Source organism: Homarus americanus, unplaced genomic scaffold (assembly GCF_018991925.1).
Source record: "Homarus americanus isolate GMGI-L3 unplaced genomic scaffold, GMGI_Hamer_2.0 scaffold11150, whole genome shotgun sequence".
Taxonomy (NCBI): Eukaryota; Metazoa; Arthropoda; class Malacostraca; order Decapoda; family Nephropidae; genus Homarus; species Homarus americanus.
The window spans coordinates 1,123,668-1,145,738 of record NW_024720555.1 but is presented as its reverse complement, the minus strand read 5'-3'; the positions used below and the strand labels follow the sequence as shown (position 1 = coordinate 1,145,738).

At 37.0% G+C, this 22,071-nt stretch overlaps 1 protein-coding gene across 3 annotated transcripts in view; it reads left to right on the top strand.

Annotated features, from left to right (window-relative positions):
• The window catches only part of LOC121860582 (protein transport protein Sec23A-like), a 28,033-nt gene extending 7,391 nt beyond the window's left edge, over positions 1–20,642 (top strand). For 2 of the 3 annotated variants that reach the window (XM_042357750.1, XM_042357749.1), the window contains 17 exons: positions 74–476; positions 919–1,098; positions 1,343–1,483; positions 1,704–1,859; positions 2,523–2,645; positions 4,291–4,485; positions 4,694–4,819; positions 5,550–5,698; positions 6,246–6,388; positions 7,137–7,392; positions 7,617–7,773; positions 7,979–8,130; positions 8,727–8,898; positions 9,432–9,587; positions 10,963–11,025; positions 11,985–12,011; positions 19,914–20,642. In XM_042357750.1, coding sequence (XP_042213684.1) covers positions 75–476; positions 919–1,098; positions 1,343–1,483; positions 1,704–1,859; positions 2,523–2,645; positions 4,291–4,485; positions 4,694–4,819; positions 5,550–5,698; positions 6,246–6,388; positions 7,137–7,392; positions 7,617–7,773; positions 7,979–8,130; positions 8,727–8,898; positions 9,432–9,587; positions 10,963–11,025; positions 11,985–12,011; positions 19,914–20,003 — 2,688 coding nt within the window. In that variant the 5' untranslated portion in view covers position 74 and the 3' untranslated portion in view covers positions 20,004–20,642. The remainder of the gene's footprint in view (positions 1–73; positions 477–918; positions 1,099–1,342; positions 1,484–1,703; positions 1,860–2,522; positions 2,646–4,290; positions 4,486–4,693; positions 4,820–5,549; positions 5,699–6,245; positions 6,389–7,136; positions 7,393–7,616; positions 7,774–7,978; positions 8,131–8,726; positions 8,899–9,431; positions 9,588–10,962; positions 11,026–11,984; positions 12,012–19,913) is intronic. The other variant, XM_042357751.1, reaches the window with a different exon arrangement.
• Positions 20,643–22,071: the final 1,429 nt, after the last annotated feature.

The window sequence follows — 22,071 nt, the reverse complement described above, 5'->3', positions numbered from 1 at the left end:
AGGAGGAAATACTTAGCTGTCATTTATAAGCTTTTGTATATCATATAATTATAATGAAGTTTTATTTAAACAGGATGTATGGATATCAGCATCAAGCTGTTGCAGGCCAGCAATATCAGCAGGCTGGCCAGGACCAGTATCAGCAGGCTGGCCAGGACCAGTATCAGCAGGCTGGCCAGGACCAGTATCAGCAGCAAGGCTACCAGCAACAAGGCTACCAGCCACAACAACAACTACAGCAACAACCACAACCACAACAGCAGGGTTACCAACCTCAAGCACAGCAGGGTTACCAGCTCCAGACACAGCAGGAATATCAACCACAGCAGCAGCAGTATGGTCAACAGCAGTATCAGCAGCAGGACCAGTATGGGGCACAGCAAATGCAGCAGCAACAGCAGCCACAACAGCAGCCACAGCAGCAACAGCAGCAAGCCTCATTCCACGAATTTATTGAATCACAAGAAAGCAAAGAGGTACTAAATTCTTTCCTGTTGGTTTTGCAGAGATGTAATCTGATACAGTTTGAGCATGTGAAGAGAATGTAGGAAACCAATTGGTTCAAGAGATGGTTAAGCCTAAATGTGAAGGGGAGGAGAGCCAGGGGTAGGTAGGCCAAGAATGAAATGGATATCGGTTGTAAGAAATGACATTAGAGTTAAGAACCTGACAAGATTGTGGAACATGGACTTGTGTACTCTATAGGTTTTAACACATTTTCATATTAAGGCAAAATCCTTTATTTATGTCTTATGTATTGAGATGTGACCAAAATATCAGTGTTGACAGACATGACTCAGTTGAGGTCCAGGTTTAGCTAATGCTTTAAAAGTTTGGAGAATTTTATGCCACAGTCTTGGGTCATTAACTTGGTACTTTTGTTAATTTTCTCTATAACAACTTACTTTTATTCAACAGGGTGTTCGCTTTTCTTGGAATGTTTGGCCGTCGAGTCGAATTGAAGCCACCCGTATGGTAGTGCCCGTGGCTTGTACATACACCCCACTGAAGAAACGTGATGATTTACCCCCGATCTGTTATGAGCCACTGAAGTGTACACAGATGCAGTGTGGAGCTATTTTGAACCCTCTCTGTCAGGTAAGAATACTGTACAGTACATGGTAACCTTTTTTTCCCATTAGGAACTGGTGCTATATCCTTTATGAATTTAACCATTAGTGTTGTGGATGTCATTACAAATTGGTACTGGGAAACTTTTATGGCAATTAATGTGAATGATTTTTTCCAGTCATCCAAATACTGACAGAATGGGAGCTACTGTTTGCATGTATTAAAATAAGGTAGTACAGTATTTGATATTTGATTTATGGCTCTTGTTCAGGTTGACTTCCGCTCCAAGATGTGGGTGTGTTGCTTCTGTTTCCAGCGTAACCCCTTCCCTAACACCTACGCCTCCATCAGCGAGCAGAGTCAGCCGGCTGAACTCTTCCCTACCTATTCCACCATCGAGTACACCATCATGGTTAGGCATTGTTGTATACCGTACTGTTCTGTTGGTTACAGCGTTGACTTGTGACTCCCACTGCTGGCTATATTATAGTACATATAATAATTAATATTAAGTAAGATGGTAATAACAGAGTATCTTTTATATGGTAATGTTGTCGAAAATTTATGTCATAAGTTTGGCAAATATTGTTACAATTGTTTCTGTACATGACTTGTCTCTGTCCCTCCCACAGAGGCAGCAGAACATGCCCCCAATATTCGTATTTGTGGTGGACACGTGTGTGGATGAAGAAGAGCTGGCGGCGCTCAAGGAGTCCATCACCATGTCCCTCTCCCTCATGCCGGCCAATGCCCTCGTCGGTCTCATCACCTTTGGTCGTCATGTTCACGTAAGTTGATTTTGGTTAGATTTTTACCCTGACAATAAAATTTTAAGACTAGTTACTGGTATTTGTTTTGAATAATTGGACAAACAGTCAAACGGTAGATCTATACATAAACAAACATTTACTGAGGACGATACAAAAAAAATTAGTATGGCGATTCTTATTTGCACTGTAGTCCTTGTAGCTTACTGTATTGATCCATGTAAATGAGCCAATGATTTCCTTTGCTGAATCTTTTCATCTTAATCATCTAATTATCTTTCTCCCACCATCTTCCTCCTGAGTTATACCTCTACTGTACTGTACAATCTTTGGGCCTGTCTTTCAGTTTCCAGACATACAGTTTGTCCTTGATACCATAATTGATACATGTATAGTGTTACTGTATTACAGATGTTTAGGTATACTATAATTACAGTACTGTACAGTCAGTATTTTCTTGACAAGTTAACTTTTGTGTCTTGTGTAAAAAAAATTGAATTTTCTTTTATATTTATGGAAAACTATAATTTGTCATAGTAAACGTAACTACTGTATACTGTACAGTCTTATATTATCATTAAAAACTGTGTAAGACCTTCCAATGGTGTTGAATACTTTTGTACAAAGAATGAATGTGTTGGTTTAAGAGGTAAAGTGCCTGAGGTACTGCTTGTGATGTTACAGGTTCATGTTTTGGCTAATGAAGTGATGAGGAAGCAGTATGTTTTCCCTGGAGGGAAGGACCAGACAGCAAAGACAGTACAAGAGTACTTGGGAGTAGGACTTAAAACTACAACACAGTCCCAGGTAAGTTGTGATAACAACACAGTACTTATTCTTGTTTCTTTAACTCCCTAAGCTTTGGTTCATATCATATAACATGTGCTTGCAGGTGCAGGGCTTATGTTCATGTCATATGACATTTTGAAATTTCATGATACTGTTTGAATCACCATGCGTACCTTGCGAGATTATGTTGCCAGATAGGTCTTTATCTTTCACTCACTCACACATGCCATAATAAAACAAGTATTCTGTACCTCATACTGCCTACAAATTAGTGTTGTTCATGCACAATCTAGACCCTTCCTAGCCCCGATGAATCCAGCCTGTGTTAAGGTGTAAAGGCCTGGGACTTAGGGATAGAAATCCCTTACCAGACTAATCAGGATCTTAAAAAAGGAAAGTCAAGGACCATGGTTTTCTGAGGAATAACAAACAACCGTTTGAGATTGACACCTCTTTACTATAAAAATATAACGCAAAACTCTTGACACCACTCAACAACATGAAATAACAATTACGGGATTCAACAATTAAAGCAGTCAACTGTTAATGGAAGTCCAACAATTAATGGAATCAAACAATTAATGGAAGTCAACAATTAATGGAATCAAACAATTAATGGGAGTCAATAACTGATGGAATCAAACAATAAAAGGGAGTCAGCAATTAAAGGAATCAAACAACAATAAAATCAAACAATGAACAGATATTTCCTACGACAGCAGCCCTGGGAAAGGTTCTGGAATGCAGTGATCCACTCCCAGGGGGACGGTCCTTTCAACTGCTCACTCGAGCGACAGCGGCCAATGTCTAGATATAGCAGGAGAACACCGGGGCACAGACGGAGGAGATGAACTGACGGTCGTGGTATGAGGTACAGAGGATTGACAGTCGATAAGTGAAAGTCTGGGGACACAGCCCACGAGTCCCGAGCCTTTGACGAGATCACAGCCAGAATTTGCCGAACAGCGGGGGAAGTAGTGACTGTACTGACGGCTGAGTAGGATCTGAGACGGTGACACTGGTAGCAGTGACGTTTTTACCTCCGTCCAACCCCCCCAAATAGGGGTCGCGCCAGCAAACGAGCAGTGGTAATGAGCAGGAAGATCGTTTCTGCCCTTACATAAGGACATGTATTTTTTACTGCTTATATCATGCATGACCAATTTATAAGATTATATATGGTATATATATATATATTTTTTTTTGGGTTGAGGGGTTAAATTTTCCTGAATATACCCGCTTAGGGGAGGTATTCCTGGAGGTTACGGAGATCATCCACACCATTGATAGTTCTAGTACTGCATATCCCCCTAGTGAGGCTCTACATAGTACTGCATGTTCATGTACACAAGAATTTATTTGATATAATTATTTTGTTGTAATTTATCATTTACACCACTTATGAGCTTATTAACCATTCAGGCAGCGGGTCTGTTCTTTGTTGTTTTGCTATGACCTTTAGTCTTGTGTTAGTACAGGAGGAAACCAGAGTACCCAGAGAAAACCTGCCATGTTTGGTAGTGTTACACTGGATAACACCGTTCTCACATGTGTTCCAGGTCAGGGATTGTACCCAGGTCAAACTCATGATATACATATATGTGTGATAACCACTGTACTGTACCACCTACATCCTTATAGTTATATGTTGTGAATGTTGCAGATGCCAGGTCAAGCTGCACCTGCCCCTCAGCCAGGTCAGATGAACAACAGGTTCCTACAACCAGTTCAGGAGTGTGAGATCATGCTACAGGACATCCTGGCAGACTTGCGCCGTGATCCCTGGCCAGTTATGACCGGCAGGCGTTCTTTACGAGCATCAGGAGCAGCGCTGTCAATTGCCATTGGTCTGTTAGAGGTAAGGTTTATAAACTAGTCACCATGTTTTGTAGGTATAACCATGTTCAGTTTATAGATTGTATTTAATTGTTGGGCAAGTTACCAACAATTATTATCACCAAGTGTGTATAAATTACCAATCAGTCACATTCTTGGGGCTCATGTTAGGTTGGGTTTTACTGTTATTATAAATTATTCATTTTTACTTAAGAATGTTTGTTCTTCAGGCATGTTATCCAAATACTGGTGCCCGGATTTTGACTTTCCTTGGTGGTGCTTGTTCCTATGGCCCGGGAATGGTGGTTGATGATGATCTACGTAAGCCTATTCGGTCTCATCACGACATTGAAAAGGTAAGTGTAGCAGTCGGTGATTTTTGTACATTTCTTGATACTCCCAGTCATGTTATTTCCCTCAACTGAAACCTAGAATTGCAAACATTCTGCATTTTCTTACCATGTTGAATGGAAAGTCACAGCCTTATTTTAAAAAAAATTGGGACCTTGGACTCTTTTGCAAACTGTACACTGTAACCTGCCAGGAAAATATGTTGGTTGTAAATTCAAGTTAAGGTTCCTTGCTGCAACAATATTTATCTCGTTTCTCAAGTGCCCCTGAACAGTGTTCATCTTCTGGGGAAGTTTCATGTTCCTTTCAGTGTTGTTGTGTTAAAAGCTTAATAGTTTGGTAGATTGTTATTTTTAAGGTAGACCTTTGAATGTGATGTTAACTATTTTAATGTTGCTCTCCATTTTCTCAAAAGTTTAATTTTTGTGCATTGTCGGGGTCAGGACAGGTGGGCGGGGTAACACTGAGGGTCAGGGAGGCAGACAGTGGTATCAGTATGGCTGAAAGTGTTGTGGAATCAGTTTGGGATCAGGAAGGCTGCCAATGGGTAATCAGTGGTATGGTATTGGTTAAGGCTCAGCAAGTCAGGTTCACCATAGGCTTTACTGGGGTATAAAAATTTCTTAAGCCTCAAAACAACTTTTGGTGTGTACTGTACCTTATAGCTTTTGTCGATATTCAAGTGATTTTTCCGCTAGGAGCTGATAACCAAAGTTTGTTGTTTTTGATCTCCAGGATAGCTGTCAGTACATGAAGAAGGCCATCAAGTTCTATGAAGCGCTGGCCACAAGGGTATCTGATAATGGCCACATTGTAGACTTGTATTCATGTGCCCTGGACCAAGTAGGGCTGCATGAAATGAAATACTGTTGCAACAGCACAGGGTGAGTGTGAGATAATGGATCTTGTGGAGATTACAAGCATTGGTGGTTTCACCTGAGGGTTGAACTCCCTTATGCTAATGTGACCAAAGTTAACCAAACCTACAATAACCAGATCTAACTTACCATTTCTAATTTAACCAAATCTAACCTAATGAAGCCAAACTTAACCTAACCCTCCATTTAGGCTTCGGGTGCTTATTCATCAGGTGATGTACTGTAGGTAGGGCTTCCTCATCTTCATGGGATCCATAATAAATCATTGATCTATCTTATATTAATGATTTGTTTTGGATCCCATGAAGGTTGGGAATCTCTTGTCTATAGTTACAAGTTTATGTCTGGTATTTATTTATTAATATGAGAAAAAAAAATATTTAAGTTAAAATATTCTAAATTTGGAGCATTGTGATATGGTAAAACTTTTATTACTGTACATATTATTTAACTTTTATTATATTTTACGTAATAGATTTATTACTGTACACATTATTGGTCAACTTTTATTATATTTTATTCGTGCATCTAATGGTTACAATATTTGTTTCAGTGGTAACATGGTGCTGGGCGACTCGTTTAACTCCTCTCTGTTCAGGACGACCTTCCAGCGCGTGTTTGCCCGCGATGAGAAGAGTAACCTCGAGATGGCCTTTAATGCCACGATGGAAGTCAAAACCTCAAGAGAACTGAAGAGTTAGTATGATGTATATTGTCTTAGGTTAACATTTGTCATACCCATTTATGTTTCTCCAGAGTGATCTCTATAAGTGGTACCATATGGAGTGGAGTTGGGTTAGGTTTTGAACTTTGGATTGGGAATAAGAGACATTTATTTATACTGGGTGTGTTTGTCTTTCATATTTTACATTATTTTATTTATACTGGGTGTGTTTTGTCTTTCATATTTTACATTATTTTATTTATACTGGGTGTGTTTGTCTTTCATATTTTTGAGGTTATTAACCCTTAAATGGCAGCCATCATCTAAGGGGGTTAGGTGTAGGTTTGGTGGCCATCATCCGTGGAAGTTAGCTGTAAGGATGACGGCCATCATCCATGGAAGTTAGCTGTAGGGACGGTGGCCATCATCCGTGGAAGCTAGCTGTAGGAACAGCGGCCATCATCCGTGGAAGTTAGCTGTGGGAACAGCATCCATCATTTGTGGAAGTTAGCTGTAGGGATGATGGCCCATCATCCGTGGAAGTTAGCAGTAGGAACCGCGTCCATCATCTTTGGAAGTTTTGTGATCCTTGTGTTTCATTTCTTTCTCATGTGAGGATTTCTTAGCCACCGATTAAGGATTAGGTTTTAAGATGGGTCATAATTCAGAGACGCTCTGTATGTTTGTTAAATAAGTTGTCTTAAATTGGTTTATTTGAAATATTGTACTGTACTGTATTTAGTGTATCCTTATTAAAATCCTTTTCTTTTTTATTAACAGTCGCTGGAGCTTTAGGGCCCTGTGTGTCTGCTCATGAGAAAGGCCCCAATGTTGCGGAAATGGAGATTGGAATAGGAAACACGACCAAATGGAAGATGTGTGGGTTGACGCCCAGTACGACAATATCAATATTCTTTGAAATCGCCAACCAGCAAGGCTCGGACATTCCTGGTGGGCGTGGACATGTACAGTTCATCACCAGATACCAACATCCATCTGGTCAGACAAGATGTAGAGTCACAACAGTTGCAAGGAAGTAAGTCAATTATTTATTTATTTTTCTTCGGTATGATTGTCTTTGTGCACTCTATTATATGGAAACAAGTTCCAGACTGTGTGTGTTAGCTACTTGACTTTATCGGGACAGTCATGACTCATATAAAATGTAAGTATTGAAAATTACCTTTTTGACTTGAATGTATCTTAGAATTATAAGTTTCAAAGCTTATGAATACAAATAATTAAAATGTATTTCCACAGTTGGGCAGACCCACAGAATGGCCAGCATTTCATATCAATTGGGTTTGATCAAGAAGCAGCTGCAGTATTGATGGCCCGTTTAGCTGTCCATCGATCAGAAACTGATCAAGATGGAACTGATGTTCTTCGTTGGGTAGATCGCATGCTCATTCGATTGGTAAGTTTCTTATTTAATTTTTCATTTATACACACACCTAGCCTTTGTAAACAGGATATTTTTTTGTGATGTAATTGAAAACTTTAAAGAATGAGCTCTCCTTGATTGAGTTGTCATAGTGTGTTCGAACTGACTTAATGAAATAATTGATTACATTATCACTTTACGCCACTCCAGCTAAGTAATGTTTTTTTTCTTTTTCCAGTGTCAAAAGTTTGGAGAATTTACGCCTAATGATCCCAACAGCTACAGATTCCAGGATAACTTTAGCCTGTACCCACAATTTATGTTCCATCTCAGACGATCACAGTTCCTGCAGGTGTTTAATAACTCGCCAGATGAAACGTCGTTCTACAGGTGTGTATTTTGCCAAGCTTATAACTCAAGAATTACTAAACATTGGCAAGCAGGTTAAAATCTCTTCCAGTTGAATTAGAAACATAGTGAATATTTTAAATGTTGTCGGTAAAGCAGCACTGGCAGATTGATTACCGTTAATTGATTGATTAATATTTATTAAATAAAATTGTCATTGAAGTTTACAAGTACAATTGGTTCAGCATGTATATAGACAGTGCAGGTATACAAACAATGGTAAATAAGTGAGGCAGCTCGACCAAGGGTAGCAAACAAAGCCTTCAGATGCTTATTTCCTGTAGGGTCTTTAGTTGTTGCTTGTACGGTTCTTATCAGCAGATTTTGGTCACTCAACTCAACCCAACCCAAGCTTCAAACAGTGGGAATCCCCATCTTTTAACATAGGAAGTAAGAGTATAGAGAGGCAGTGTAGCAGGTGTGTTTGATAGAGGAAGATCAGTTGAAATGAGTGGGTGGCCTAGTGGTGACTTGGATCAGACTAAATCAACCTTGTGTACAGATGTATCCTGGCTTACAGTAAATCAGTCTTGTTTACAGATGTATGCTGGCTTAGAGTAAATCACCCCTATTTACAGATGCATGTTGAACCGGGAGAGTGTGACAGAGTGCCTTACCATGATCCAGCCAGTATTATACAGCTACTCCTTCAACGGGATCGACGCGGTCATGCTGGATACATCGTCCATACAGCCAGACCGCATCTTGTTGCTCGACACTTTCTTCCTTGTTCTGATTTTCTTGGGAGAGGTGAGTTAGCTGTTATTGGGGTGGGTGAAGAGCTGAGTGTTTTGTTGATATTGAGTGAAGGAATGAGAGATTTCTTGGCATTGAAAGGAGGAATGAGTGTTTCATTGATGGTAGGTAAAGGACTGAGTGGTATGTTGATGTGGTATTTTGTGGCAAGTGAAGAACTGATGAGTGTTTTGTCGATGTAGTTTAGGGCAGTGTTTTTTTTTCTTTGTTAAAGAATGTCTAGTATTTTCTTGATGTTGAATGGAGGACTGAATGTTTTTTGTAATGTTAAATGGAGGACTGAGAGATGTCTTTAATGTTGAATGAAAGATTAGTAGATTTTTACTTTATGTGAAATGGAGGATTGGGTGTAATGTTGATCTGAGTTTTCTTTGTGGTAAATGGATCACTTGAGTATTGTCTTGATGTTTAAGTAAAAGGTTTCATCGTGTTATAACTGCACATATTTGTATCCATGTTCATTGATACTTGACCTACCTTTGATCATAGAGATTTACTTACTTTTGAAGATGATGTTGAAATTTCAGACAATGGCAGCATGGAAGAAAGAGGGTTACCATGAACAAGAGGAATATTCATCCTTCAAGGAGCTTCTACAGTCCCCGATTGATGACGCCCAAGAAATCCTCGCGACAAGGTTCCCCATCCCTAGATACGTAGAGACAGAGCAAGGTGGCTCGCAGGTAACTGTCACCACAGAGATTATATAATCATGTACTATAAGATTATTGGTGTAAATGTCAAGGTACATTTAAGTGAGAACCATATTGTATGATCACATATAAGGTTGAAGTACAAAAGATTACAGTAAACTCTTGGTATAATGGACTGATTGGGGGAAGACTGTGGCTGCTTTAGTTGAAAATCCGTTGAAACTAATTGCCCAATTATTATTTCAAACTAAAGGGGGGTTTGAAATACCCGATATTTTGAAATAAATTTTATTATTTACTATTGTGTAAATCAAAATATCCGGTACATTCTTGGTAACAAAATATTTCAGATTAATCCTCCATAAATCCTTGAGGTATGTTCGTCAAATCTCTGGTTATTGAAAAAGAATAATTTTTACATATTTTGCCCAGAAATATACACGGTCTCTGTCCAGATCACTAGATTCACCCCTAAAAGTAGCTTTAACTGTACACTGTAACATTAAAACTTAAAATTGTAGGCATATATACAGCGATAACAAAAATGAAAGAATAAAAAGCGCAAAACTGATACAAATCTCAACACACTGTCACTATCATATCACGGACGCTGGCTTCCCTAGCAACAGTGACCCTCTGAACTTAACGCGCTCGTCACACGGCTACACGGTGGAAACACATAATGTAGATGCTTAAAACTTTATATCTTATAATAATTATTTATTTTTTCTTGCACAATCTGTTTGGAGGATTGTGTGTGCACGTAACTGAGTGAAAGAAAATTATCCATATCTACCTGAAATTATGCTAGAAGAATAACCATAACATAACATATAGCTATCAGGTGGGGAAAGGTTGGAAATTTTCCCACTTTGTCTGATAGCAAGGTATTGTAGACAAGCCCAGCATAAAGGAGCATGAAACAAATGTGGTGAGGAGTAGAAAAATGCATTGTGCATTCTGATAATTGTTAAGTTTTAAATAATTATCAGCTTGTCTTATTGTTTATCACATATTACAGCTCTTCCATTTAGTATTCCTGCAATAATGAACTATGAGACAAACTGCCCAGGTTTGTCTGATAGGTTTAGGGTGTCCGTTATACCGAGGGTTTACTGTACCTACTGTATTGGTGTTATTATGGGGGTACTGTACATGTGAGCATTATATCTTAAGTATTATTTATTTATTTATTTATTTTTATAAGGATTAGCCCACCCGGGCACAGGTCACTGACCCATATCAGGGCCTGGGGGGAGAAAATAAAAAATAATAATAATTAATAAAAATAAATAAAAACCTATTCAAAAAAAATAATAATAATAATAAAGAACCATAAATAAATACAAAGATGAAAGTTTTGAATGGTTATATATTTCTTTAACTTTGACATTTCTTCCTGCAGGCACGATTTCTCCTGTCAAAGGTGAACCCCTCACAGACGCACAACAACGCCATGTACGGAGGGGTGAGTATCTCCTGTCCCTTCTTAACTTTTACCTTGTATTTGTCAGTGAATTTGCTGCTAATATTGTGTAGCTTTGTCAGTATTAACCTCATCCTGTATTATTAAGAAAGTTGGCTTAATTTTTTTTTTTTTTGCTTAAAAATCCCCATTAGTCTTGTCGTGTTAAACAATATTGGAATGTTTGCTTAAAGAACTGGCTAAATTTTTGTGAATCGTCCTAATAATGTCATCCTGTTTTGTCATATTTGTTACATGGATTTGCTTGTCTTTGTGCTCGAGTTATTCTTTAATCTCATCCTCTCTATACAAGTAGTCTTTTTTCATGAAGAATTTACCTACGTTTTTAAGCTGGAATTTATTTATTAATCTCCTAATTCCTAATACAGTAAGAATTAGCTTAAGGTGTTTTGTGCTTAGTTTTCATCAATCTTATTCTCAAAAATGTTTATTGTATTTCATCGAGTTTTTGTTTAGTATTTAACATCTTCAAAATTTTTATTCTCTTCTCATTAAGTATTTGCTAAAGATTTTTGTATTTGGGTTTGGCAGATACAGAATTCCATTGTTGTTTGATCGTCTTTATTTTGCTGTAATTAATTGGGGGTTACAGTTTAAATTATCTACAAGTAATTTCTAGTTTGTGGAGTTACTAGTGCTGTACTAATTAGTGATCTTATTACTGTATTGGTTTAATGTTGAGTAATTTAGTTGGGGTTTGTAAGCACCTCTCTGTTAAACAATGTCATGTGATGTTAATTAGTATTTTGATATTAAGTGTTTGTTAATATATTATTTTGGGGTTTTAAGTACAGTATCTCCCTATTGAGAAATATTAATGTGAAATGATTTTATTAGGAGGCTTTTTGGTGTTAAGTGTTTATCACTTAATTTAGTTGGGTTTATAAGCACCTCCCTATTGAAAAAAAAATATATTAATGTGAAATTCCCAATTCTTTCAGTCTACGATCCCAGAAAGCAAATCAACGGTATTTATTTAATTATTATTTTTGACACACTGGTGATGGCCTGAACACTGTACTGTACTTATCTGTCCATTCAGCACTTTTAGTCTACAATGACTAATGTCATTCTTGGTGATGGTTGTAACAAACTACTACTTTCCCTGGCTGGTTTAATGGTCTTCACTTACCTCTACTGTACCAACTCTTTTTTTTACAGCCACAATACACACAGTTTGAGGTATTGTGCACTGCTTTGTATATCCTGAATGGATTATAGGTCTGTCTTTAAGTCTATATTTTACTAATTATCACTTACTGTTAAACATGTAATTTGGTTATGGAGAATGGCTTCCTTTTGTGCTCTGGTAAAACTAAATTATGGTGCTGGAAAAATGTTTGAACCATTTCTGATATAAAACTTTGCCTGTCCTCGATGTCCTTACCAATTTGTAAGATTTGACAAGTTTTGTTTCGTGAGAGCCAAGTGAGTTGTGCTGTGATATTGGCTAAGATTTAAAAAAACTGGGCAGTTTAGTCGATGTTTCGGTTAATCTCGCCCTTTATTTTTTCCTATGTTTAATTTTCTATTTGGTTCTCGGTTTTTGAACTTGTGAATTGGGAGAACTACAGTATAGTAAAGTCTCCCTTCACTGAGCTAATTAGTGTGGTTGGTCGGGTTAACCACTTGTGTATAGGGACCCTCTACTGAATAAAATGATGAAGGGGTTAAGGGAAAAGTGCAGTTACTGTATTTATGAAGTTCCTCTTAACTAGTCAGATGCCTCACTAACCTTTCATGTATACAGTTGTGGACAAAATTCCCTGGACAGTATTTGGCATGTAAATACTGTACAGGCATACTAGGTGATCATTAGCTGAGAGGGGTTTGAAATTTTAATGTATTTCCTCATTTTTATATATACTTTTTTCAAATTTGTGATTCCAATGTCATATGTGATGAAAAGCAGCGTTATTAAATATAAACTAATCATATATACAGTATATATGATCCAGAAGTAGATGCCAGATATTGCTAAGTGTTTAGGGAATTTTGTCTGCAACTGTATACAGTACGTGTTTTCTTTTTTACCATGATAGTGGAATGGAAGACACCAGAGTACGTACAGAAAGAGTTGTCCTGTACTCTATACTAGAGGCTGCTAACTCACTCAAGGGTGGAAAATGGCCAAAAATTGTGGGACGATGATCTTCAAAAAGAAAAAAACCACTGTTCCTAAATCTGTTTATTGCAGATGCATGTTGTGGAAACATCTGGTAGAAGGAGACTTTACTGTTGTTGTGAAGCAATATAAGAATATATTTATTTGTATTTTCGTGATTTTCTTTTATTGCTCAACTTGTGAAACTGGTATGGAGCTCAGAAGTTCATCTCCCATTCTTCTAAGTTTGTTAGTTATGTCACTGCATAATTTTATTATATTTGGCACAACTTTGTGTTGTGATAATGCGGACACATTTTTTGATGAGACAAAACATGATGGTTTTTTTTATATAAATTTTTGAACCTAAGAAATTTGTGGGGTCAGACTACCAGTGAGGATGTTTTGTTTCTTTTGACCGTTGTCACTAAAATATTTTACATCTGCATGTGGCTCAGGCTAGCCACTTGTTTCCTTCACAAAATAGACAAAAGTGAAAAGAACAAGGTGCACATTAAAAGGTCGAGGGAGTACTGTACAGTAGGCTCTCATATTTGGACACCTATTTAGACTGTAAAAACCTCGCGAAATTCAAATCGTCCAAATTTAAATACAACTTACTATGGAGAAAATTAATTTGAGTCTGGTACTTTTGATGTTTGGCTAAATTTTGCCTTATTTACCCTACTTTTTTGGCAAATTGCTACCTGTAATAAAGCAACATCCTAATAAACCAATGAAAATAACAGATAAAGTTAAATAAAAACGAAAACAACACAGAAAAAGTTCTTATGTTCTACAGCTTCAGGTAGAGTTGAACCTGATGACTTGGCAACTTCGTCATCTGAGTAAAAACACACGCAACAATATTGGTTGTCCTTATATTTTCAATTTTGCCACCACTGGTGGGTATAATTTTTGTTTTAAAATCAGAAACATTAATTAAAATATACAGTACAGTATATGAACAGTAAGTAAGTGTTGCTTTCATATTCTTATGTAGAGTAATGACGATATGTTTTCACATATGCGCACTTACATACTCTATCTCACTTTTTCTTTACCATTAATGGTTAGCTACATCTATTGTTCCATTTATTAACATTAAATAACATTACTTAAAACATCCATATATATTTTTTTTACATTAATTTTATTACAGCTACAACCAGGGTCTTATTTTCTTCAGTTTTATATGTAGAACCAATCAGTCACTGGTTTTGTAAACATTAACAAAAACAATGCCGTTTCGTCTCCTCATGTGTTTCAATATTCTACGTACACTGAACCCTAACTTTACGGGGTCACTTGAACCCACGGTGGCCCACGTAAAGTGAGAAACGCGTAAAGTGAACATTATAACATATGGGATTAATTGAAATAGAGACCGGGCCAACCCCCAAACTCCACTTTTTCAGACACAATACCTACATTGTAGTAAAAATAACTTCTTAATTTTATGATGGTATGCACACACAATTAATAATTAAGAGAAATATCAATAATATTAGGTTTTTTAACACTTACATTAGTAGAAAAGATGGCTGGGCACACGGGGATGGGGGGTTGGTTCCGAGGCAGAGGGCAGATTATTGGCCCTCACTGTATCACTTGTATCAATTGTATCACTATCCACCACAGAGGCTTGCAGGGCCTCTTTGTCAAACCCCTCAAAGTCCATATAAGTCCATATCTTCACTATCATTATCACTGACTTGGGCCAGCTGTGGTGGGTGGCGGGTGAAGAACTCGGTAATGTTTTGATGACTGGGCGACCTTGTGCGCACCCTGCTCGCGCCGCCCTCTGAGTAAAAGGGTACACACACCGCGGAAAGTGAGCATTCCGTGTTCGGCAGGGTACCGCATAGATGTGGAAACGCGTAAAGTGGGACCGCGTAAAGCGAGGGTTGACTGTATTATTAATGAATTGTATTGTTAATTTTGCACACATAAACATTATTTCAATCAAAAAGACATTCACAAATAAACAATAATGAATCTTTTGTACATAAGAGAAATGCCGCTGTTTATACGATTGTGCACGTCTGAATGTTGGCGGGCCGCTCAAACCCGTCGAAATTCGAATGTAGTGTTTTTTGTGTCCAAATAAAAAAACGTTGAATAAAAAACTTGTGAAATTTGAGAACCTACTGTACTGTACTGGAAATTCCCCAGTCCTTGGTACCTGTATATGTGGAGATTAGTTGGTCTATTTTATGACATGTATTTGGCTGATGTGCACCAGAGGAGAAGTGATACATTCTAAAACACAATGCATGAGCCTCCCTAACTTGTTATTGCAGAATGGCATGTATGGTACTGATTGATATTACATGTTAGTGGTGGTGGTGGTGAATTAACGAGTTAATTTATAAGTTATCCTTTATGAATTAGACATAAGAACTGAAGGACATAATTATTTGTCTGTATTTAGTGTTGAACTATAACTTGTTATTGAGTTAAGTGTTTGTGATAATAATCATGAATTACATTGCAAATTAGGAGTACAGTAATTCAGTGTTTTTCGCGGGAATTACGTTCCTGAAACCCCCTCGAAAAGCCAAAACTGCAAATACTCTTTTAGGAATCACTGTACCTGTGGCCACCAAACAGCTCAGGTAGGTCATGCACTTAACCACGCCATGCTTTCCACTCACGGCCCAGTGGTCACACTGATGCACTGTACCGGCATTTACTAACATCATTATTTGGAACTAATCATACTGTAGTATAATAATGGAAAAACGTAAACACGGTTATATAAAATGAATGTTTATTTACAAGTACTGTAAATAAATTTTTTTATATTTCCCCGAGGTCAGCAACACCCGCATTGCCAACCTCTCCCTGCCAGTCCTCTTCTACCCACATTCCTCCACTTGAAGAATTGTATTCTGACAAAAGACACAAATGAATTGTCAGTCTTCACCAGATCTCGAGCCATAGCTCATACCACCTCTGAGCTTGTCCAATAGAACAATTTTTTCCGTTAAGGTCATCACTATTCTTGATCTCTTGGTCACTTTAGAGTCTTTGTTAGTAATATTTGCCTTTGATGAGGCTGGCTTACGTCCCGGAGCCATGTTGAATGCATGTGGGAGGACAAACAAAAGAGGTAATCACAGTAGCGTTCACAGTACCGTAGGCACGTGTGGACTGAGGCTTCTCGGAGCAGCGGGAGAGGGTGGCGCCTGTTTGCCGTACCGCACGGGAATATCGAAAATGGCGCGAAATTTTAATTATTTTTTTAAAGGATATTTTATATATACAGCTCCTCCCCGACTTACGACGGGGGTAGGGACCCAAATCCAGGTCGTAAATCGAAAAAGTGAAAATAATACAGTGGTCCCTCGATTAACATACAATTGGTTCCAACTCACAGAAAAAGTACACACAAAGTAAAGCCAAAAAATGCATAAGGTCAGAAACAGAAATCCCCAAAATCGGCCTTAAATCACTATATACTGTATACATTTTTTATATACAGTATATATATATATATATATATATATATATATATATATATATATATATATATATATATATATATATATATATATATATATATATATATATATATATATATATATATATATATATATATACTAGAACTTTTAAATCACTACAAGTGATTAATTTTTATCTCGTGCAAAATATATGACGTTTATATTGAAATTATTCACTTTCTTGCAAGGATTCCAGCAATGCAAATTATATTCTCCTAACTTTAGTCTGAGATATTATATAATATAAAAACTTAAAGCCTACTGTATAACCACCACACCTTCGCTGGGAGGAAAGGAGGGGTGACAGTGATATGTTTGACAGTTAGCGCTGAAGGTCCATTGAAGTATTTTTGTTTATTTATGTCCTTAAGGTTGAGTTTTTGTTTTATGTTTGTAAAATGTCATAGAAGTGACTGGGGAAAATATAATTTACATTGCTGGAATTCTTATAAGATAGTGATTAATTTGAATGTAAACATCATATATTTTGCACAAGAGATATAAATTTTAGTACATAGTACATTTTAATAATGTACAATTTTTTCAACTGTATCTTTGGGTAGAGTTACATAAATTTCTGGGTGTCTCTTTTTCTTCTCGGCACCATGAGAACTCTCACTTTTACGCTTGCCAGCCATTTTAAAGGGAATTCCAAAATTTTGTCTGTGTACTGACGTTGGGCTCGAAAATACATAATTTGTCAAAATTTTGGTTCAACTGAGGCTGGTCGTAAGTCAAGTAGGTCGTAAGTCGAGGAGGAGCTGTATATAATTTTTGGGTAAAAAAAAATTCGAATGGTCAAAACCGCGATAAATAAACCCCGCAAAAAACACGGGATTACTGTACATTATTTTTTATTTACTGGTAAAAGTAATTTTGAGTATACATATAAACTCTTGACTATTTTAGTTTGTTAACAACTGAATATAAAATTATTTAATTGATTTAGAAATTTTAAGGTCTATATTAATTGTGCAGTCAAGTCCAAATGAATTATCGTACAGTACAGGTACTTATAATTTTGATTCTTTATACAGGGTCATTTTTTATTCGAGAACCCTAAATGATTATTTTATTTTAGGACATACAATAAACAGGAACCTAAATATCTGAAGCAATAAAGTCTAATCATTTTGTGAAAAACACTTACCCTGTATGTTCTTCACAATGATCAGGCTTTATTCTTGTTGATTTTTAGGATCCTTTTTATTGCAGGTCCTAAATACAGTATAGTAATAATTTAGGGTTCTTAAATAAAAAAATTACTGTATAAGACCATTGTATGGTAATTCCTGTGACATGGATTAGATATAAGCAGGGTAAAGGATATCTCCTTGGTCAACAGTGAACCTGGATGGTCCTGCCAACTTGTTTCACATTGCAGTGTTTCTGAAGAGTTTTCAAGCACTTCAGTCAGTCTTTAATCTTTCACACACCACCATACTTTTTTACTGGTTTTAAAAATTTGGATATATATACAGGGTGTCTCAAAAGAAAATATATACACTGCTCTATAGATTTTCATGGTGATTACATGAATGCTTGTATTAGAACAGCAACATTATCTTCACAAGTGAGGACAATGTTGCTGTTTTAATACTGAACAGGTATTCATGTGATTGCCACACAAAATTTAAAGCAGTGTGTATACAGTACAGTATATTGTTTTGAGACACCCTGTACAGTATGTAACAGCTGGTTGATTTTGTTTCAACATCAAAGATCATATACAAGTAATACTGTGATGACAATTATTTTAATACATGAGGAAGTTACTTCAGTGTATACCGTACATATTGGCTGGTTTTGTGTGTTCTAAGATATTTCTGTCTGTTTTGTTTCTGAAATCAAACTTTGAATCTTTCAATGAATTTCATCAGAAGTTATATACAGAGCGTCCTCACTTGACGTCGGGGTTACATTCCTGAAAACTCGACGTTATGCGGATCTATTTTCCCCAAAAGAAATAGATAAAATACGGGAGTTACGTTCCTTAGCCTCCCTTTGTCCCATGAAAAAAGTTACATATACCCGTACAGAAAATCATTGCCATTTCTATAGAAAATACTCTATAGAACTACATTACTAAGTTTGTATTGGTACTCACTCCTTTGTTGTTGGCGGGAATGTCTCGGCAGCAACCGTATCTGAACTGGCAGCTTCGCCAGTCATCTTTATGTTGTGGAAGTTATAACGACGCTTAAATCGTTGAAACCATCCCTGGCTGGCTGTAAAGGTATCTTCCTTTGATCCTTCACTCTCTGTTTCCTTCCTGTCGCCAAACAAGGATCTGGCCTTATGCTGCATAACCATAAGGCTCACAGGCGCATTGCGTTGATTCTGGTCCCCCATCCACATTGCCAGCATCTTTTCCACCATCTCTTATCACAGTGCTTCTAATACAAGTCGTCTTTGTAGCACCAAGAGAAGAACCACTTCCAGCACTATCCTTAATCTTGTCAGTGTTGGTCCGGATATTACGCACTGTTGTGGGGGTTAGACCAAGCACAGCGGCCATGTCCACAGCACGTTCCCCTTTTTCAAATCGGGTTAATACGTGCATTTTCGTAGTAAGGCTAATGGTCTTACTTTGCCTCTTCACTACACTAGCATCAGTAACACTTGATGGGTGCTTGGAAGTCATTTCGAATGGGTAGAGTATGGTTTTAGAGCAAAAGCATTGAAGCACACACGAATGATGTGAAGTCGTAACAGAGATTGGCTTGGCGTAGCTTGGGGACGCTGTGAAGTTCCGCGGGTGAGGGCAGCATGCCGAGCCGAGAGAGAGTAGCGCGGCCAGACAAGAGCGGGAGATGCGTGGTAGAAAGTAGTCCGCGATGATGCAAAACGACATAGTATCGGATCACCGGGACGTTAAACAAATTTTTTGTCTCTAAAGTTCAGCGATGTAGTACCGAAACAACATTAAGCAGGACGACGTTAAGCGAGGACTTATTGTACTGTAAAGTACTACTGTGCTCAGGAAAAAAGCCAAACTAGTTCTCTTCTTGACAGGTCTGATACATAACAGTATGACTGTTAATATCATGGAGGAAGTTTATTGAAATATGGTCAGATGAGTTGACTTTTCAAGACCAACAATCATTATTCCATCTGAAGAATTTTATGTAAGGTATACATTTCCTTGAATGTAGATGACATCTTGAAAATAGGCACAAGAGAAGGATGACAGGGTGTTAATATTACATGATCAAGTTAGTGTTCATTTCTGTTTGCAGTCAACCAATTCCATTTTGCAGGACGGTGGATCTCCTGTACTAACAGATGATGTCAGCTTGCAAGTCTTCATGGAGCATCTTAAGAAACTAGCAGTTACATCCAATGCTTAAACAACTCTCCCATAGAAGACTTTCAATTGTAGAGTATTATTTATATAGATAGAGAAATATATGAAGTACAGATACAGATATTCAGTGGTGTGTAAGTAAGTAGTTCATGTATTATGGAAGGCTCAAGAATAACGTTGTTGACACGATCGTTTACCACAATGTTGACACCATTATTTACCTGATTCTTTTATAGGGATTCATAAATTGTGTGTTAGTATTGGGAAGTTGGAGTCAAGTCCAGTAGATGGTAAGAGGCAGTTTGTGATTGAATTAGAATTTATATTGTTATAATAAAAATAAATATTGACAAATTGTTTTCCTGTAAGTTTAAGCAACAGATAGGAACTGAAATAAAACTTTAAATTGTTTACTAACAATCAAGATGTAGATAATCATTACAGTACACCCCAATTTATTTTCTGTCTTCATTCAGATGTCATCCTGTTTATTTTGCTATTTTATTTCATTAATGGAATTGAGTTTGAGGTCAATAGTAATTGTCATCAGTATCTAGGAGTCACCATTCCATAATATGTTGTAGTTGAATGTGAAAACAACAACTAGAGGTTAATAATTGTCACACTATTGGTCATTGTGTAAATTGTGTACTCTTGTATTTTATTAAAATGTCCATTATTATCGGTCATTGAATGAATGTTTCCTGTTTGGATGACACTTTTTTATTTACAGTCCATTTATAACATGGGAACAACACACGTCTGGGAACACTGTATGGCCAGGAACACCCATAGACTTACCTACAAACATGAAGTGGTTTACACCCACTGAATTTACTTCGTATCCCTTAGTTTCTTTGCGAGTTGTTTTACCACACGTAACTGTTGTTTAATTACAGTGTGAGGACTAAATTATTTATATTGCACTTGGTGGCTCTACAGTATCATGCACCTTTTTAAAACAAGAACAACATACTAACATAACTAAGATTAATACAGTCTCTCCTCGACTTACGACGGGGTTCCGTCCCAATGACCAGGTTGCAAGTCAAAAAGGCAAAAATAATACATAGAAATTCTAAAATGGGTGTCTCTTTTTCTTCTCAGCACCACGAGAACTCTCACTTTTACGCTTGCCAGCCATTTTAGAGGGAATTACAAACGAAAATTTTGTCAGTACACAGCACGATCGCTAACTTCGGGACTCAAAAATAGGTAATGTGGAATATATTTTATAAGACCATGGCAGTTGTATGTCCGGGTTGTCGTAAGTCAGAGACTGTAGTTATTTTTTTACCTCCTTTAATAGTTGTATGGTTTACTCAAACACACACAATGTATCCCCAATGATATCCATTCACAAACAAAATACCTACCTAACTACTGTAAAATAGTACCTAATCACTGTAATTTAGTATCTAATTACTGTAATTTAGTTCCTAGCACATTAAGAAATTAATGAAATATAAATTTTGTCCATTACCTTAAGGAAACCATGGCTTCTGTATAGGGAGAAAGTTGTAAAAATAAAATATTTGTATAAGCGAATATTCAGAGATCGAATTTTTGTGTAGTGAGGGATACATGTGACTGGAAAAATAGAAATTTTGAGACGAAAGTACTGGAGGATTTTTCTGCTCGAACTCCCTATATTAACATAGTTTCGTGGTTGTACTCTACCGAATCTTAACCATTTGGTTTTTATGAAATGACACAAAATTGCGAAGATAAAGGTTAGGTTACTGTAGGTTAGGTAAAGATAAGTTGGGTTTGGATTGGTTCGTTTTTTTTTTTTTTTTTTTTACGATACAATTTGGGTTGGATTGCCCAAGAAATATGAAATCTATTAAAAACACATCAAAATATACAGGAAAAACATAATTTTGTCCAAAAATTTGTGGATGGGTAATCCAATAAAGAATAAGGAACCAAAATTTCTAAGTAAATATTTTTTCAAGAATACAATAGTACTGTATTGTGCTCATTTTATATAAGGTATTCTAATGATACTCTGATGTTAACTAGCAGTTCTGAAGAGTAGAACGTTATCAGTACTAAATAAGTGTTCATAAAAATTACCGGAATTAAGTCAACATTGACAGAAGTAGGTG